The sequence below is a fragment of the Hordeum vulgare genome, chromosome 2H (genome assembly GCF_904849725.1).
Source record: "Hordeum vulgare subsp. vulgare chromosome 2H, MorexV3_pseudomolecules_assembly, whole genome shotgun sequence".
NCBI classification, from domain to species: domain Eukaryota; kingdom Viridiplantae; phylum Streptophyta; class Magnoliopsida; order Poales; family Poaceae; genus Hordeum; species Hordeum vulgare.
Genome location: NC_058519.1, coordinates 561,269,148 through 561,283,174, shown reverse-complemented (window position 1 = coordinate 561,283,174; position 14,027 = coordinate 561,269,148). Strand labels below are relative to the sequence as shown.

The 14,027-nt window shown below is 41.5% G+C and overlaps 1 protein-coding gene across 1 annotated transcript; it reads right to left on the bottom strand.

Annotated features, from left to right (window-relative positions):
• Positions 1 to 6,343: 6,343 nt before the first annotated feature.
• On the bottom strand, positions 6,344 to 11,098 carry LOC123430541 (probable cytokinin riboside 5'-monophosphate phosphoribohydrolase LOGL6). Its single transcript, XM_045114405.1, has 7 exons — positions 10,896 to 11,098; positions 10,115 to 10,212; positions 9,877 to 9,907; positions 9,169 to 9,268; positions 7,068 to 7,138; positions 6,812 to 6,955; positions 6,344 to 6,700 (listed from the first exon to the last, which is right to left on the bottom strand). The coding sequence occupies exons 1-7, from the start codon at positions 11,037 to 11,039 to the stop codon at positions 6,569 to 6,571; spliced, it is 720 nt and encodes a 239-aa protein (XP_044970340.1). The 5' UTR covers positions 11,040 to 11,098; the 3' UTR covers positions 6,344 to 6,568.
• Between the last annotated feature and the right edge of the window lie 2,929 nt (positions 11,099 to 14,027).

Sequence of the window (14,027 nt, the reverse complement as noted above, 5' to 3'; positions counted from 1 at the left end):
GTCACGAGGGTTTCCAGAATGGTCCGGAAACGAAGATTGATATATAGGATGACTTCATTTGGTTACCGGAAGGTTTTCGGGCATTACCGGGAATGTACCACGAGTGACGAATGGGTTCCGGAAGTTCACCGGGAGGGGGGCAACCCACCTGGGGGAAGCCCAATGGCCCTAGGGGTGGCACACCAGCCCTTAGTGGGTTGGTGGGACATCCCAAGAGGGCCTTGGCGCCAAGGAAAGAAAACCAAAGAAAGAGAAAAAAGAGAGGTGGGAAGGAAGAGAAGGACTCCACTTTCCAATCCTAATTGGAGTAGGACTTCTCCTCTCCCTTGGCCGGCGCACCCTTGAGGGCTTGGCCATCAAGGCAAGCCTCCTCCCCCTCCCTCCTATATATAGTGGTGATTTATGGCTGATTTGGGACAACTTTTGCCACGTGCAAATCAGATCTAAACACCATAGTTTAACCTCTAGATCGTATTTCCGCGGAGCTCGGGCGGAGCCCTGCAGGAGTAGATCCTCACCACCACCAGAGCGTCGTCACACTGCCGTAGAACTCATCTACTTCTCCGTCTTGCTTGCTGGATCAAGAAGGCCGAGATCATCGTCGAGCTGTACGTGTGCTAAACGCGGAGGTGCCGTCCGTTCGGGACTAGATCAGAACGGATCGTGGGACGGCTAGTCGGGCTGATCGAGGGACGTGAAGACGTTCCACTACATCAATCGCGTTTCTTAACACTTCCTGCTGTGCGATCTACAAGGGTACGTAGATCCAAATCTCCTCTCGTAGATGGACATCACCATGATAGGTCTTCGTTTGCGTAGGAAATTTTTTGTTTCCCATGCAACGTTTCCCAACAAGCTGACTCTCCATAAATTGACCGTTTTTGATGACAAAACAAGACCAGGGAATTAGACGTTTGGGTGGCCCTGGGCGGCTGATTTCGATTTCCCCTTTCGGCACGAGAGCCCGATAGACCATGCCTCACTCGACCTTTCCACAACAAGCCCATCTATGATTTTTGTTCATTTCAAGGATAAAAATCCGTCAATACCTTTCCAAAAGGTCCAAGACGACAACTAGGTTCATCTTCAACCCGGATGGAGGCGAGCTCATGACACACTCGAGGGGCTACTGATGGTACCATGTATCGGGGTACACTACATGACTTGGTCAGCCCACCAGACCCAATGGGGCGAACATGTCATCATATGTCCCATGCCCCTTACGCCATGTAGGCCTCCTATAGAAGGACTCCATCGACTTGGCATAGTCCGACGTACAGCAAACCCTATTTGGCGTTGCAGGCCCCCCGTTATAGTGCCTTCTTGCTAACAGGCGCCTGCAACGCACACCTCCTATCGCGCTTGGGTCAACCTAGTTAGCCCTCGTTTTTTTGTTTGAAACTCAAAAAATAACATGCAACGCTAGGATTCGAACACGCGAACTCTTGCTTCGTAGAAACAAAGCGACCACTAGGCCATCGCGGTCAATGTGAACACTATATTCCTTTTCCCTTTTCATCATTGTATGCACTGAGTTTTATTAGCCCGGTTTTGAGAAGGTTCTAGAAGCTTCCCAAACCGGCGTTTTCCAAATTTTTATTCTGTTTCAGCGGGGTTTTATTCTTTTTTTTCTTAAATTTGTGGAAATTGTTTTCAAATTCGTGAAAGGTTTTTTTAAATTTAATAAAACCTTTTCAAATTCAAAGAAGTGTTTCCAAATTTGATGATTTATTTTCAAAATCAATGGATTTTTTTAAAATCAATAAACTTTTCTCAAATTTCGATGATTTTTTTTTAAATTATATGAACTTTTTTTGAAATCGATGAAATCTTTTCCATTTCAATGAACTTTTTAAAAAAAATTGATGAACTCTTTTCAAATTCGATGAACTTTTTTTGAATTTTGATGATTTTTTTTCAAAATCAATGAACTTTTTTAAAATTTCAATGAACTTTGTTCAAAATCAATGAACTTTTTTTAAAAACCAATTAACTTTTCTTCAAATTTAATGAACATTTTTCAAAATCGCTGAACTTTTTATACAAATTAATGAACCTTTATCAAATGGAGATAAACATTTTTCAAATTTGATTAGTATTTTTTTTAAATCTGTCAACATTTTTTCCATGTGAAGAACTTTATTTTGCAAATTGATGTATTTTATGTTTCAAAAATTAATGAACATTTTCAGGTCCTGCAGGGACGTTAGATATGTTTGCTGGCCCAAGGCGGGGCGCTGCAGGCGCCAGGCGGGCAAACGGGCGCCTGCAGCGCCGTATAGGAGGTCCCCCGACGTACTCTATGCATATGTAAAAGGTCTATATAGTTGAGGCTGGAATTGGAAAATCCGTATTCGACGCACTAAGCGACAAATTGGCTTTTGCATAGGAGATGCGATGCTAGCACTTGGGTGGATCGCCCTAATTTCAGCTAGCGTGTGCACTATTTTTTGCGATCCTTCGAGAAGGTTTCTTCTAGTTTATTTACCTGTTTTAGGAACCTTCCAAAAGGTTTCAGTTTGTATTTTACTGGGTTTTCTGTTTTCGATTAGTCTCTTTACTATTCTCTGGTTTTTCCTTTTCTGTTTTTCTTTATGGGTTTCTTTTCTAATATATATATATATATATATATATATATATATATATATATATATATATATATATATATATATATATATTTAGAAATTTCAAAAATTGTTTCAAAATTCAAAACATGTTCTGACATTTTTAGAGAAATCTTCATATTTTCATATTTTGTTCAGAATTTAAAAAATGCTTTCATAAATATAAAATAGTTCTCGTTTTTTTTACTTTTTTAAAATTGTTTAGAAATTTTAGAAATTGATCTTGTTTTCAAAAAATACACATGATTCTCGAATATTTGTTCAAATTTTAAGAATATGTTCCACATACTATTTTTTTGTACAAATTTTAGAAATGTTGATGTTACAAAATTTATTTGGAATTTTAAAAACATTCATGTTATCGTATTTGTTCATAAATTCAGAAAAATATTTGGTATTTTCTGAATTCATGTTTTCTAAAAAATAATTTAGATTTGAGAAAAGTTTCTCTTTTTTTTCAATTTTTTCTCAAAATTAAGAAAATGGTCGGAAATTTCAAAAAAATGTTCATTCTTTTGTAAATTTTGAGCGTTTTAAAAAGTTATTTTAAAGAGATCTCGTTACCTCCGCTAGCGCTACATCGTGCATGGCTTGCCGATCAAGACGCGTCCTGTGCGACAGACTTTTCTCTATTGATCCTCTGCCCCAAGGCCATGCAATAGGAATCCAAGAGGTTTGATACCTCCTCCGCTCCATTGACACTTGCCCTGAAAAACACCATGCTGTTGTCCGTGAATAAAAGATGGTTCACCGTCGGGGACGTTGGTGCCACCTTAATGCCGCTGAGCTGGGACGACTGGTTCTGGGATTGCAAAAGGCCTCAGAGGCCGTGTGATGCTAATAGGAACAAGTATGTAGAGATAGGATCTTCCTAACGAATACCTCGTGTTGGTTTAAACTCTTCAAATTTGTTGCCATTGAACATCAATGAAAAGGATACCGAGCTTACCATGTCCATAATTACCGCCACCCATTGTGCTGCAAACCCCAACTTCTCCATAATTGCCTTTAGATAGGACCATTCCATCGGATCATATGCCTTCATCATGTCAAGTTTGAGTGCAACAAATCTATTGCTCTTGGCTCTGTTTTTACATAGGAGATGTGATGCTAGCGCTCAGGTGGGACGGTCCAATTTCAACTTGCATACACATTGGTTTTTGCAATCCTTCCAGAATACCTCTTCTTGTTTCTTTACCGGTTTAATGAACCTCCAAAATGTTTCGGTCTGGTGTTTACTGGACTTTTATTTTTGTTTTTTGCTTCTGTTACTTTTTATCGACTTTCATTGGTTTTTCCTCGCCTTTTTAGTTTCTTCTTTTCATTCTTTGATAAACAGTTTCATTTTATGAAAACATATTCAAAAATTTCAAAAAACATTCGGTAATTAAAAAATGTTTACGTTTTAAGAAAATGTTCTGGATGTTTTAGAAAATGATTGCATTTTTATAATTTTTAGAATTTTAAAAATGCCCCCGTTTGTCAAAATTTTCATAAATACAAAATTATTCTCGTTTTCTTCCCTTTTTTAATAAATGTTTGGAAATTTAAAACTTGATCATTTTTCGAAAAATGTGCATGGTATTCAAATGTTTGTTCAAAATTTGAAAATTTGATTCCATTACAAAAATCAGTTCACAAATTCGAAATGCTCATGTTTAAACAATTGTTCAAAATTTTAAAAAATGTTCATGTTTCAGAAATTCTTTGAAAAATGAAAAAAACGTTTGTGGTTTTGAAAAATCTTCAGGATTTTCCAAATAATGTTCATGTTTTCGAAATATATTAAGAGTTTCCAAAAAAAATTCTTTCAAAGTTTTCTAACAAATTCAGAAAAATGTTTGGAGATTTCCAACATGCTCAATTTTTTAAATATGTGTGCCTTTTAAAAGGTTGTATTTTTTTAATTTTCCTCGCTTCAATATATTGATATGGTAAACCGGGGATCTAGAGTGCTCAGTCTATCCACTAGCACTATATCGTGCATGGACTTTCGATCAAGACGGGTAGTGTATGATAGCCTCCCGAGGAATTGATCCATTTTAGCATTGGCTCTTAGCATGTGTGATCGATGGGGCTATCATCGATGATTAATCTAGATCGTGTGGGATGGATCCTCCTATCACCCACCTTTAACAAGGAGACAGTTTGAAACTATGTCAATAAAAAGGGGGTTTAAACCGTTTGCATAGTATGGCTCTCGACTAGTTTGGCTTGCCCTGGGCGGCCGATTTCGATTTCCCCTTTCGGCACGAGAGCCCGATAGACCACGCCTCACTCGACCTTTCCACAACAAGCCCACCTATGATTTTTTTTCCTTCCAAGGATGAAAATCCGTCAATACCTTTCCAAACAGTCCAAGACGACAACTAGGTTCATCTTCAACCCGGATGCAGTCGAGCTCATGACACACTCGAAGGGCTACTGATGGTACATGTATCGGGGTACACTACATGACTGGGTCAGCCCACCAGGCCCAATGGGGCGAATAGGTCATCATATGTCCCAGGCCCCTTAGGCCATGTAGGCCTCCTCTAGAAGGACTTCATCGACTTGGCATAGTCCGGCGTACTCTATGCATATGAAAAAGGTATAGTTGACGCTGAAATTGGGAAATCCCTATTCAACGCATTAAGCGACAAATTGGCTTTTGCACAGGAGATGCGATGCTAGCACGTGGGTGGATCGTCCTAATTTCAGCTAGCGTGTGCACTGTTTTTTGCGATCCTTCGAGAAGGTTTCTTCTAGTTTATTTACCTGTTTTAGGAACTTTCCAAAAGGTTTCAGTTTGTATTTGACTGGGTTTTCTGTTTTTGATTAGTCTCTTTACTACTCCCTCCGTTCCTAAATATAAGACCTTTTAGAGATTACACTATAAATTACATACGAATGTATATAGACATATTTTAGAGTGTAGATTCATTCATTTTGCTTTGTATGAAGTCTTCTAGTGAAATGGCTAAAAGGTCTTATATTTAGGAACGGAGTGAGTACTATTGTCTGTTTTTTCCTTTTCTGTTTTTTATGGTTTTCTTGTTGTGTGTGTGTGTGTGTGTGTGTGTGTGTGTGTGTGTGTGTGTGTATTAGAAATTTAAAAATTGTTTCAAAGTTCAAAACATGTTCTGACATTTTTAGAAAAATCTTCGTATTTTCATATTTTTGTTTGGAATTTTAAAAATGCGTCCATAAATATAAAATATTTACCTTTTTTTATTTTTTAAAATTGTTTAGAAATTTCAGAAATTGATCTTGTTTTCAAAAACTACACATGATTCTCAGATATTTGTTCATAATTTTAAGAATATGTTCCCCATTCTAATTTTTTTGTACAAATTTTAGAAATGTTCATGTTGCAAAATTTATTTGGAATTTAAAAAACATTCATTTTTTCGAAAAAAATTCGCAAATTCAAAAAAATGTTTGGTATTTTCTGAATTCATGTTTTCTAAAAAATAATTTAGATCTGAGAAAAAGTTCTATTTTTTCAAAATTTTCTCAAAATTAATAAAATGTTCGGAAATTTTGAAAAAAAGTTCATTCTCTTGTAAATATGTGAGCGTTTTAAAAAGTTCTTTTAAAGAAATCTCGTTACCTCCGCTAGCGCTACGTCGTGCATGGCTTGCCGACCAAGACGCGTCCTGTGCGGCAGGCTCCCCTGGAAATGGTCCATTTGAGCCTTGGCTCTACACATAACTAGCATAGCCGCCACACACATTCCAAATTAACCGATACCACCTGAACCTCATAGCACATAATGACATAACACATTACTACGTACATCAGTTGTCAGTCGACAGTTCTCAGCAGTAGGCACGTTCTTACCAGAGCTACATGAATTAAAACAAGGCAATGTGGCTACGGGGTGCTCTAGTCTAGATCTGCAGCCTGCGCGTCCACCGGCAACTGGTTCAGAGCCCCCCACGAAAGTCGAAGCCTGACTGAACTCAGAGCATGCTTCCTCGCTGCGCCGGGATGATGACCGCGCCCTCTTTCATCGCAGGGATCTTGCAGCAGCCCAGCTGCTCCGTCTCCCACTCCGTCCTGGGCACGACCTCCTCGTGCCCGGGAGAGTACCCCTGCCAGAAGCAAGGAGCGAGATTCATCGCTTTCAGATGCACTGTGATGATGAAATTAAAGGAGATAGAGGCCATGTGTCAGCTCAGCTGTGAGGTAATGAAGGTACGTACCTCCAGCTTGTCGAGCAGTTCGTTGGGCGTGGGAGCCAGCACGATGATGTCGCGGGCGGTGGGCTTGATGAAACCTTCCTCCACGGCCTTGTCGATGAAAGACAGCAGAGCGTCGTAGTAGCCGTCCACGTTCAGCAGCCCGACCTGCAACACACATTTCCCGGCGGGCGTCAGGCTGACCGGATCTACGCGTGCAGGTTAGTGGTTTGTGATGCAGAAGACGATGGACGGTCTACGCTTGCACCGCGGTACGTACCGGCTTGTCGTGGATGCCAAGCTGGGCCCATGTGATTACTTCCAGGAGCTCCTCAAGTGTTCCATAGCCCCCTGCAGGATCAGAATTTCACATGTCATTCGAGGTCATTTGGCTTTGTTCAGAAAAAAAATGATATAAAATCTAGGTGAAATTTGCTCAGATGCCATCTGTTATTTTCAGAGTGCTCTTTTATGAAAAGCGGAGGCGTATTTCATCATGACCGCAATTCCACTCCAGGCCTCGCCCAAGATTCTTCGACCTAAGCAGAGAGCAACTAGTTGAGGAGCCCTTCTTTGAAAACCTTCCAACAATCATTCTCACGGATTATCATTTTACGTGTTCTCAGTCGTTGTCACGTGTCGCGTTTTAAGCATTTTATTTAGATTTTTTTTTCGCATGCGTTTTCGGTTTTTTAAAATCGGTCTTTCTTAGCTTTTGGATGATTTTTTTTTTTCAATTCTGTTTGCATAAAAAAATGCTTCTTCTCTCTTTTTTTTGCAAAAGGCATGGTCGTTTCTCTCGAAAACGAAAAAAACATGTTTTCCTTTTTTTTTCGCAAGAGATACGGTTTTGCTTTCGCGAGAGGCGCGACCATGCCTCTCGGAAACAAAAAAAATACGTTTTTTGTAATTTTTCGCGAGAGGCACGGTTTTGCTTTCTCGAGAGGTACGACCATGCCTCTCGGAAATGAAAAAAAAGCGTTTACTATTTTTTTTTTCACGAGAGGCATGGCCGTGCCTCTTGAAAACAAAAAAAATATGTTTTTTTCGCGAGAGACATGGTTTTGCTTCTGCGAAAGGCACGATTTTGCCTTCACGATAGACATGACCGTGCCTCTCGAAAATAAAAAAAAAACGTGTTTTTTTTGTTTTTTCTATCGCAGAGGCACGATTTTTCTGTTAAGTTTTTTCCTGACAAAAAAGTTCGTTAAAACCTATCAACATGAGATCTAGTTTTAAAAATCTTAACGCAAGGAACCCAACGATGAAAATGGTTCGAGATTTAGACGCACGGTTTAAGAGATAAAATGTTTTAAAAATAATCTATATTTTTTTTTCAAATTACGAGAAATAATACAGATGCAGTACGCCACTTATCGCAGTCTAAAAAGATGAAAGTAATCTTTAAAAATATATGAATACTTCTTAATTAATGATTTCGGCCTGAGCAGAGGTCATCTCTGATGGGCCTTTTCTCCTGGATCAGGCAAGACCCAGGGCCATATCAAACTAGGCCACAAGAAGTCCCCCTTCTATGATGAGTTGTGTGGCCTAACAGAAGTGGACTCGCACAAGTGCAGCCCATGCATCCACCACAACTCCACTACCGGACTGGCAAGTGGATCATCCAAAAAAGAAATTACTCCCTCTGTCCTAATTTTTTTGTCTTAGATTTGTTTAAATCTAAATATATCTAGTCACATTTTAGTATTTACATACATCCATTTCTAAGCAAGAGAAAGGTGTAACAGCACCCGGGTGCCTATGCACCCTCTATGAACAGGAAAATAAATAAATAGAAAAGAAGTTTAAAAAAAATCTAAAACTTTGCAACATATAAGATGATAAAACTTTGTAGGTTCTTACAAGTTTTCATGCCAAAATATCATGTAGAGAAAGGTGTACAAACACGTTTCAGATTTCAATGCTAAAAGTGCTCAAAGTTTGAAGTAGTAAAATGTTTTTCCTGTGTAGAGCTTCTCAAATGTTTTTTTGACATGAAAACTTGCAAGCATCTAGAAAGTTTAATCATCTTTGATCTTGCAAAGTTTCAGATTTTTTTGATTTTTTTCTATTTGTTTGATTTTACTGTTCATAGAAGGTGCCTAGGCACACCCGGTGCTGAAAGTCTACTCTCTTCTAAACAAACCTAAGATAAGAATTTTGGAACGGAGGGAACAATAATTAGATTTAGGAGGTCAAAGTCAACCCCAAACTCAATGCACGCATCGATCCTACTTCTGCTTTACACACACGCTTTCCACTAACAATATCAGAAAGCGACCTTCAAAAGCTATATAGCAAAGCTGCATCTGCATGCATGCCGACTGAAGAAGCTGGTAGAGATTTGCAGGTGTTATTAGGAGGATCGAAGGACTAACCAGGGAGCGCTATAAAGGCATCAGATTGCCTGGCCATCTCAGCCTTCCTTTGGTGCATACCTGCCACCTCCTTCACCTCCCCCACCGTCTCACCTGTTATCTGCAGCACCCACAAGCCACAAGCAACATCATGAACACTACATGCATCAATGCATGTATTAAAACCCTAATTTAAGACAAGGACACTGCGGAGGGTCAAGGACAACTTTCTGCAGAGGGTATACTGTAATCAGGGCAATGCATGCAAGGTTCAGGAGAGGTAATCATGGTGCTGTTGTGGGGGACAAAACTAAAATATGGGACACATATCTTTTGGATTAACAAAGTCAGTATCTGCAGCTTAAAGGCCTGTAAAAGCCTTAATTAAGAGCAAAAGGGGGCAGCCACTAGATGCGGCAGTCAAGATCAGCGAGATATCAACTCCAAAAAAAAGGGAAACAAGATTTCATTGAACATTCCATGCATGTGATCTTTCTTCAAAAGAGAGCAGATAAGATTGCATCCATCCTTGTGTTCCACTACCAAGAGAGATAAACAAGCATTGTGAAAAATAAGAACATCATGCCTATGTGCTCAACTGGGGTCATTACAAACAAATTTGATAAATAATGTCGTTTCAAAGAATAATGATGTTGAATTCATGGGAATCACTGCAGGTGATTAAACAATGGCACAAATGTTGGATGGTGTAGGCGTGGGAATGTTTACCTCTCTAGGCATGAGAGTCTTGGGAATCACCCTGCATAGGGACAGCAAGATGACAAATTATATACAAGCATTATGTATGTGGCAACTGAGGAAGCGACCCATACGACTCTGTTTAATTTGATCCTTGCCATCTTGCCAAGTCTTCAACTGTTCTTTGCACGCTCCACAGTAGCGGTACGATATACGAGTAGTATATATATGCCGAAGAATGAATCATCATGGCTGTTTGTTTACATACCCGATGACATGCCTCCCTCCGCTGTAGACCGCTTGAGAGACCAGGCCCATCAGTCCCACGCTCCCTCCTCCGTACACCAGATCAATGTTCCTTGATACCTGTTGAAACAACCATAGCAACCAACAATCAATGTCACTACACGGGAGAGCCTGAGAACAACTCCATCCGGGTTTATTACTCCCCATCGTATTTTGGGTCAAAATTTGATGACATATTTAATTAACAAAATATTAATGCATGCCATCAAAAAAATATATTATCGAACTTTTAGTATTTAAATTTAGTTTCTAATGATATTATTTTTTGATATATATAAGTTATATTTTATTAGTTAAAATCATGATTAAAGTATGACCCAAAATATGAAGAGGTCTATTAAATCAGAACAGATGTAGTAATAAGGATGTAGTCTTTGTGAGTAGTCAACGAATAAGCTCGGCTACATGACCGCATGCAGAAAACCATCGCCTTGTGTAAAAGCAACCACAAGTTCACAACAAGATCGAGCAAGTGTGTTTAGAAAACATCATCCAGTTTCACTCTTTGAGCATCAAGATTCAAGTGATAAGACATAATGCTTGTAGGAGAGGTAATACTCATCTAGCTAGCTATCTAATCTAATGGTGAGAAAAACAATTCAGCGGAAATAATCAAGGAAACTAGCGCTACTGTGTCCCAACAGCAAACGGAACATGATCAACTAGAGTTGAGAAATAAATGGTACTGTGTATGTATGAGAAACTAGCTAGCCAGGGAGAGAGAAGGCGAGCGAGTAGAGTACCAGCTCCTCGCCAAGCTCAACGGCGGCATCCTGGTAGCTCGTCTTCTTGCCCTTGCTGCTACCGCAGAAGACGCATATCCTCCTGAACCGAGACGGTGGCGCCATCACTTGCACTACTGCCTCTGCTCCTTCCTTCATCTCCATCTCAACTTCGCTATCCACGCTAACCTCTCGCGACTCGCGACGGTGAAGAAGAGAGATCCCACTACAGCCTGCACACTCATTGCGCCTCCTCTCGGCGCTTTATATATGTGTGTATCTCGCGAGCGAGCTAGGCCCCATCTAATCTCATTATTTACGCGCGGTAAGTTGGCTCCGATCGAGCAGCTAGCTAGCGTGATATTCTATCTACCTGAGCTAGCTGAACGTATGTTTTTTAATTTACTCCGTGATGTAGCTAGGGGTAATATGATATGATTGGCTAGCTCACAGGTGATTAAGAATTATTACGGTCAGTTGGCTGGTCTACTACCACGATTCTACGATCTCTGTTAAACTGGACAGGACCTAGTTTAGGTTTTCCTGTGAGAGAGAGACCGTGCATGCATGCTTGCAACCGCGATGCCCAAAACATGATGTCGGCTATACGGCCCTTGTGTTAGGGCTTATCAAGGAGATACCGGACAGACTTCCTTGCAAAGGAAGAGAAGCAGAAAGCATGCATGTTTACGGGGAAGTGAATCCTGCCGTCCTCAGTGTGTCTAGTGCTAATACTACTATATACTGTACTACAGTACTTACGACGCATTGGAAGGAGATATGCACGTAGGCATACTCTACACGTTCAGGTAATTGTGTGTATCCAGGGTAAGTTGTTCACCTTGTAGTTTTCTCCATAACTTTGTCCATGGTTTGCAGTGTATAAATTATATATGGTCCATGCTCTAGAAAAAAGGCAGAAGATAGCTCCCTGTCGCCTTCTTTATATCCCGTTGCAGAAGGAGATGCAGGTGAACATGGCTATGATCATGGGAAAAGCTGCATGATGGAGTACAGCTGACCGCTGATTAACACATACAGTGATTTTCCTCTGAAAATCATACAATCATGGACCGGGCAGATCAGATCTCCTCCTGGCGGCCCGTGGTCCAATCGACCGATCGACCTCCAAGTTGTGCAACAATCCTTTTACACTAGTTCATATTGCTTGGTGTTCTCGCCCAGCCTTCCAAGCCGTCAAATGTGACGCAGTATTCGCCATTGGATATTGGCATGAGACACCCAATGGAGTTGTCCTCAGCGTTTTGATTTTCGGTTTGACAATTTTTTCGCCCTAGGCCGAGATGGCCGAATTTCGGCCATTTTCAAAATTTTCGGTCAAAATTTGACCAAAAATTGACTCAAGTTTGACTAAAATTTGACCAAAATTCGGCAAATTTGACCAATTTCGACGGAAAGATAGATCTTGCCCAGGCTGAGATGGCCGAAATTCGGCCGAAATCCATTTTTTACAGCCGAATTTCAAAACACAGGTTGTCCTACACTGATACCCAATTGGATGTTCTGCACTGACACATAATCACTAGTAGAAAAAGGGACATTAGTCTCGGTTTGTAAGTGTCTTTAGCCCCGGTTGTGTAACCGGGACTAAAGTAACCGGGACTAAAGGGATCCACGTGGCCGCTGTGGAGTGCTTAGACATGAAGATCTTAAGCCCCGGTTGGTAACACCAACCGACACTAGAGGCCGCACTGGGGTTTAGGGTTTTGGAGGGGCCGTGCTTTATTTTGTGTTTTTTTTTTCTTTTTGTGTTTACCATTCAATTCTTTTTCATTTAGGGTTTTTTATTTTTATTTTATGTTTTTCATTCAACTCGACGCTACTACACATAGCAATGAAGGAACCATTATATAACATCGTCATGAATATAGGGAAGTGACCTCTTTCTCTGTGCTTGGTCAAACAATAAGTTTTGGGCTAATTATCCTTTTGCCCTAAGTGGTGTCCATTTGCTCAGTTTTGCCCTCAGTTGCGAATCGTGCTCAATTTTGCCCTCAGTTGCGAATCGTGCTCAGTTTTGCCCCTAGTCTGTGCGCAACTACTATGACGAGGCCAAACGGGCAGTTTTGAGTCCATTCCGCCCGCCGGGGTTAGTGGCAGTGGGTCCGGATCTTACATGTGGGACCGCGTGGACGTGGGTCCGGAGCTGACATGTGGGACCGTGCAACAACGTCCCCAAATCAATCCTATGGTGGCCACTCGACGCCACTCTGTCCCGTCCGCCCGCCGGTCGCCCTGCGTCGCCGCCACCATCTGCGCCGCCGCCACCAGCTGCGCTGCCTTGGCCGTCCTACTCCATCGCTACCTACTCCGCCCGCCACCTTCCTGCGACGCCATGGGTGGGGCGCCCGCCACCTGCTCGACGCGCGGCGTGGCCTCCTTCCGTGCGCCCGACCGGAGCGCTGATAGGTGGGGGGCTGGTGCACACAGAGGAAGTACGAGGGTGAACCCCATGGTGAAATGGCGAGCTGCGGCGACCCTAGAGTATTTGGCGAGGCGGGCATCAGGCCGGAGACCGCGTCCACGGCTGGGTTCCCAAGGGGTAAGTCATGCCTCCTATTTAGATTGAACTTAGTTGTGCATTTCAACAACCGATTCGAGTTGCTTTGCCCGATTAGTTTAGCTAATGGTGTGCTGATTGCGTCTCTGTTTTTCGTTGGTTAGGATGGAGTTGCGGTTTGCTTTCTTGGTGCACATTAGAAGGGCCAGGTACATGTTGAATGCAAAGAATAAGAAGAAATTCCAAGGAGGTTTCAATTATCGGTTGCCAATGGCTTGTAATTGGAGTTTCAAACAATTTGGGGAGGTAATTTGCAACCAATACCCTTGGGGTTTGCTTGATGAAGTGGAATACAAATACTACGATGGGGAAAAGAAATGGGTGACAGTTAGTAATGATGAAGAGCTGGCTACCATGTTTGCTAGGCATAAGGAGAAAGAAATTTTCATGTGAGGCTGCAAATTGATGTGCTTGAGCAGGCATTTGGACCTAGGATGGCGGGTGCACCTTCTCTGGCAGAACCAAGTCATCGTAATGGCATCTCTAGCCAAAACAGTTCAGTTAGTGCACGACGACGTGGTGGCTCGACAAGCGTGGGCACCGGCAGTAGGGTCCCCCTTGAAGTGGATCCC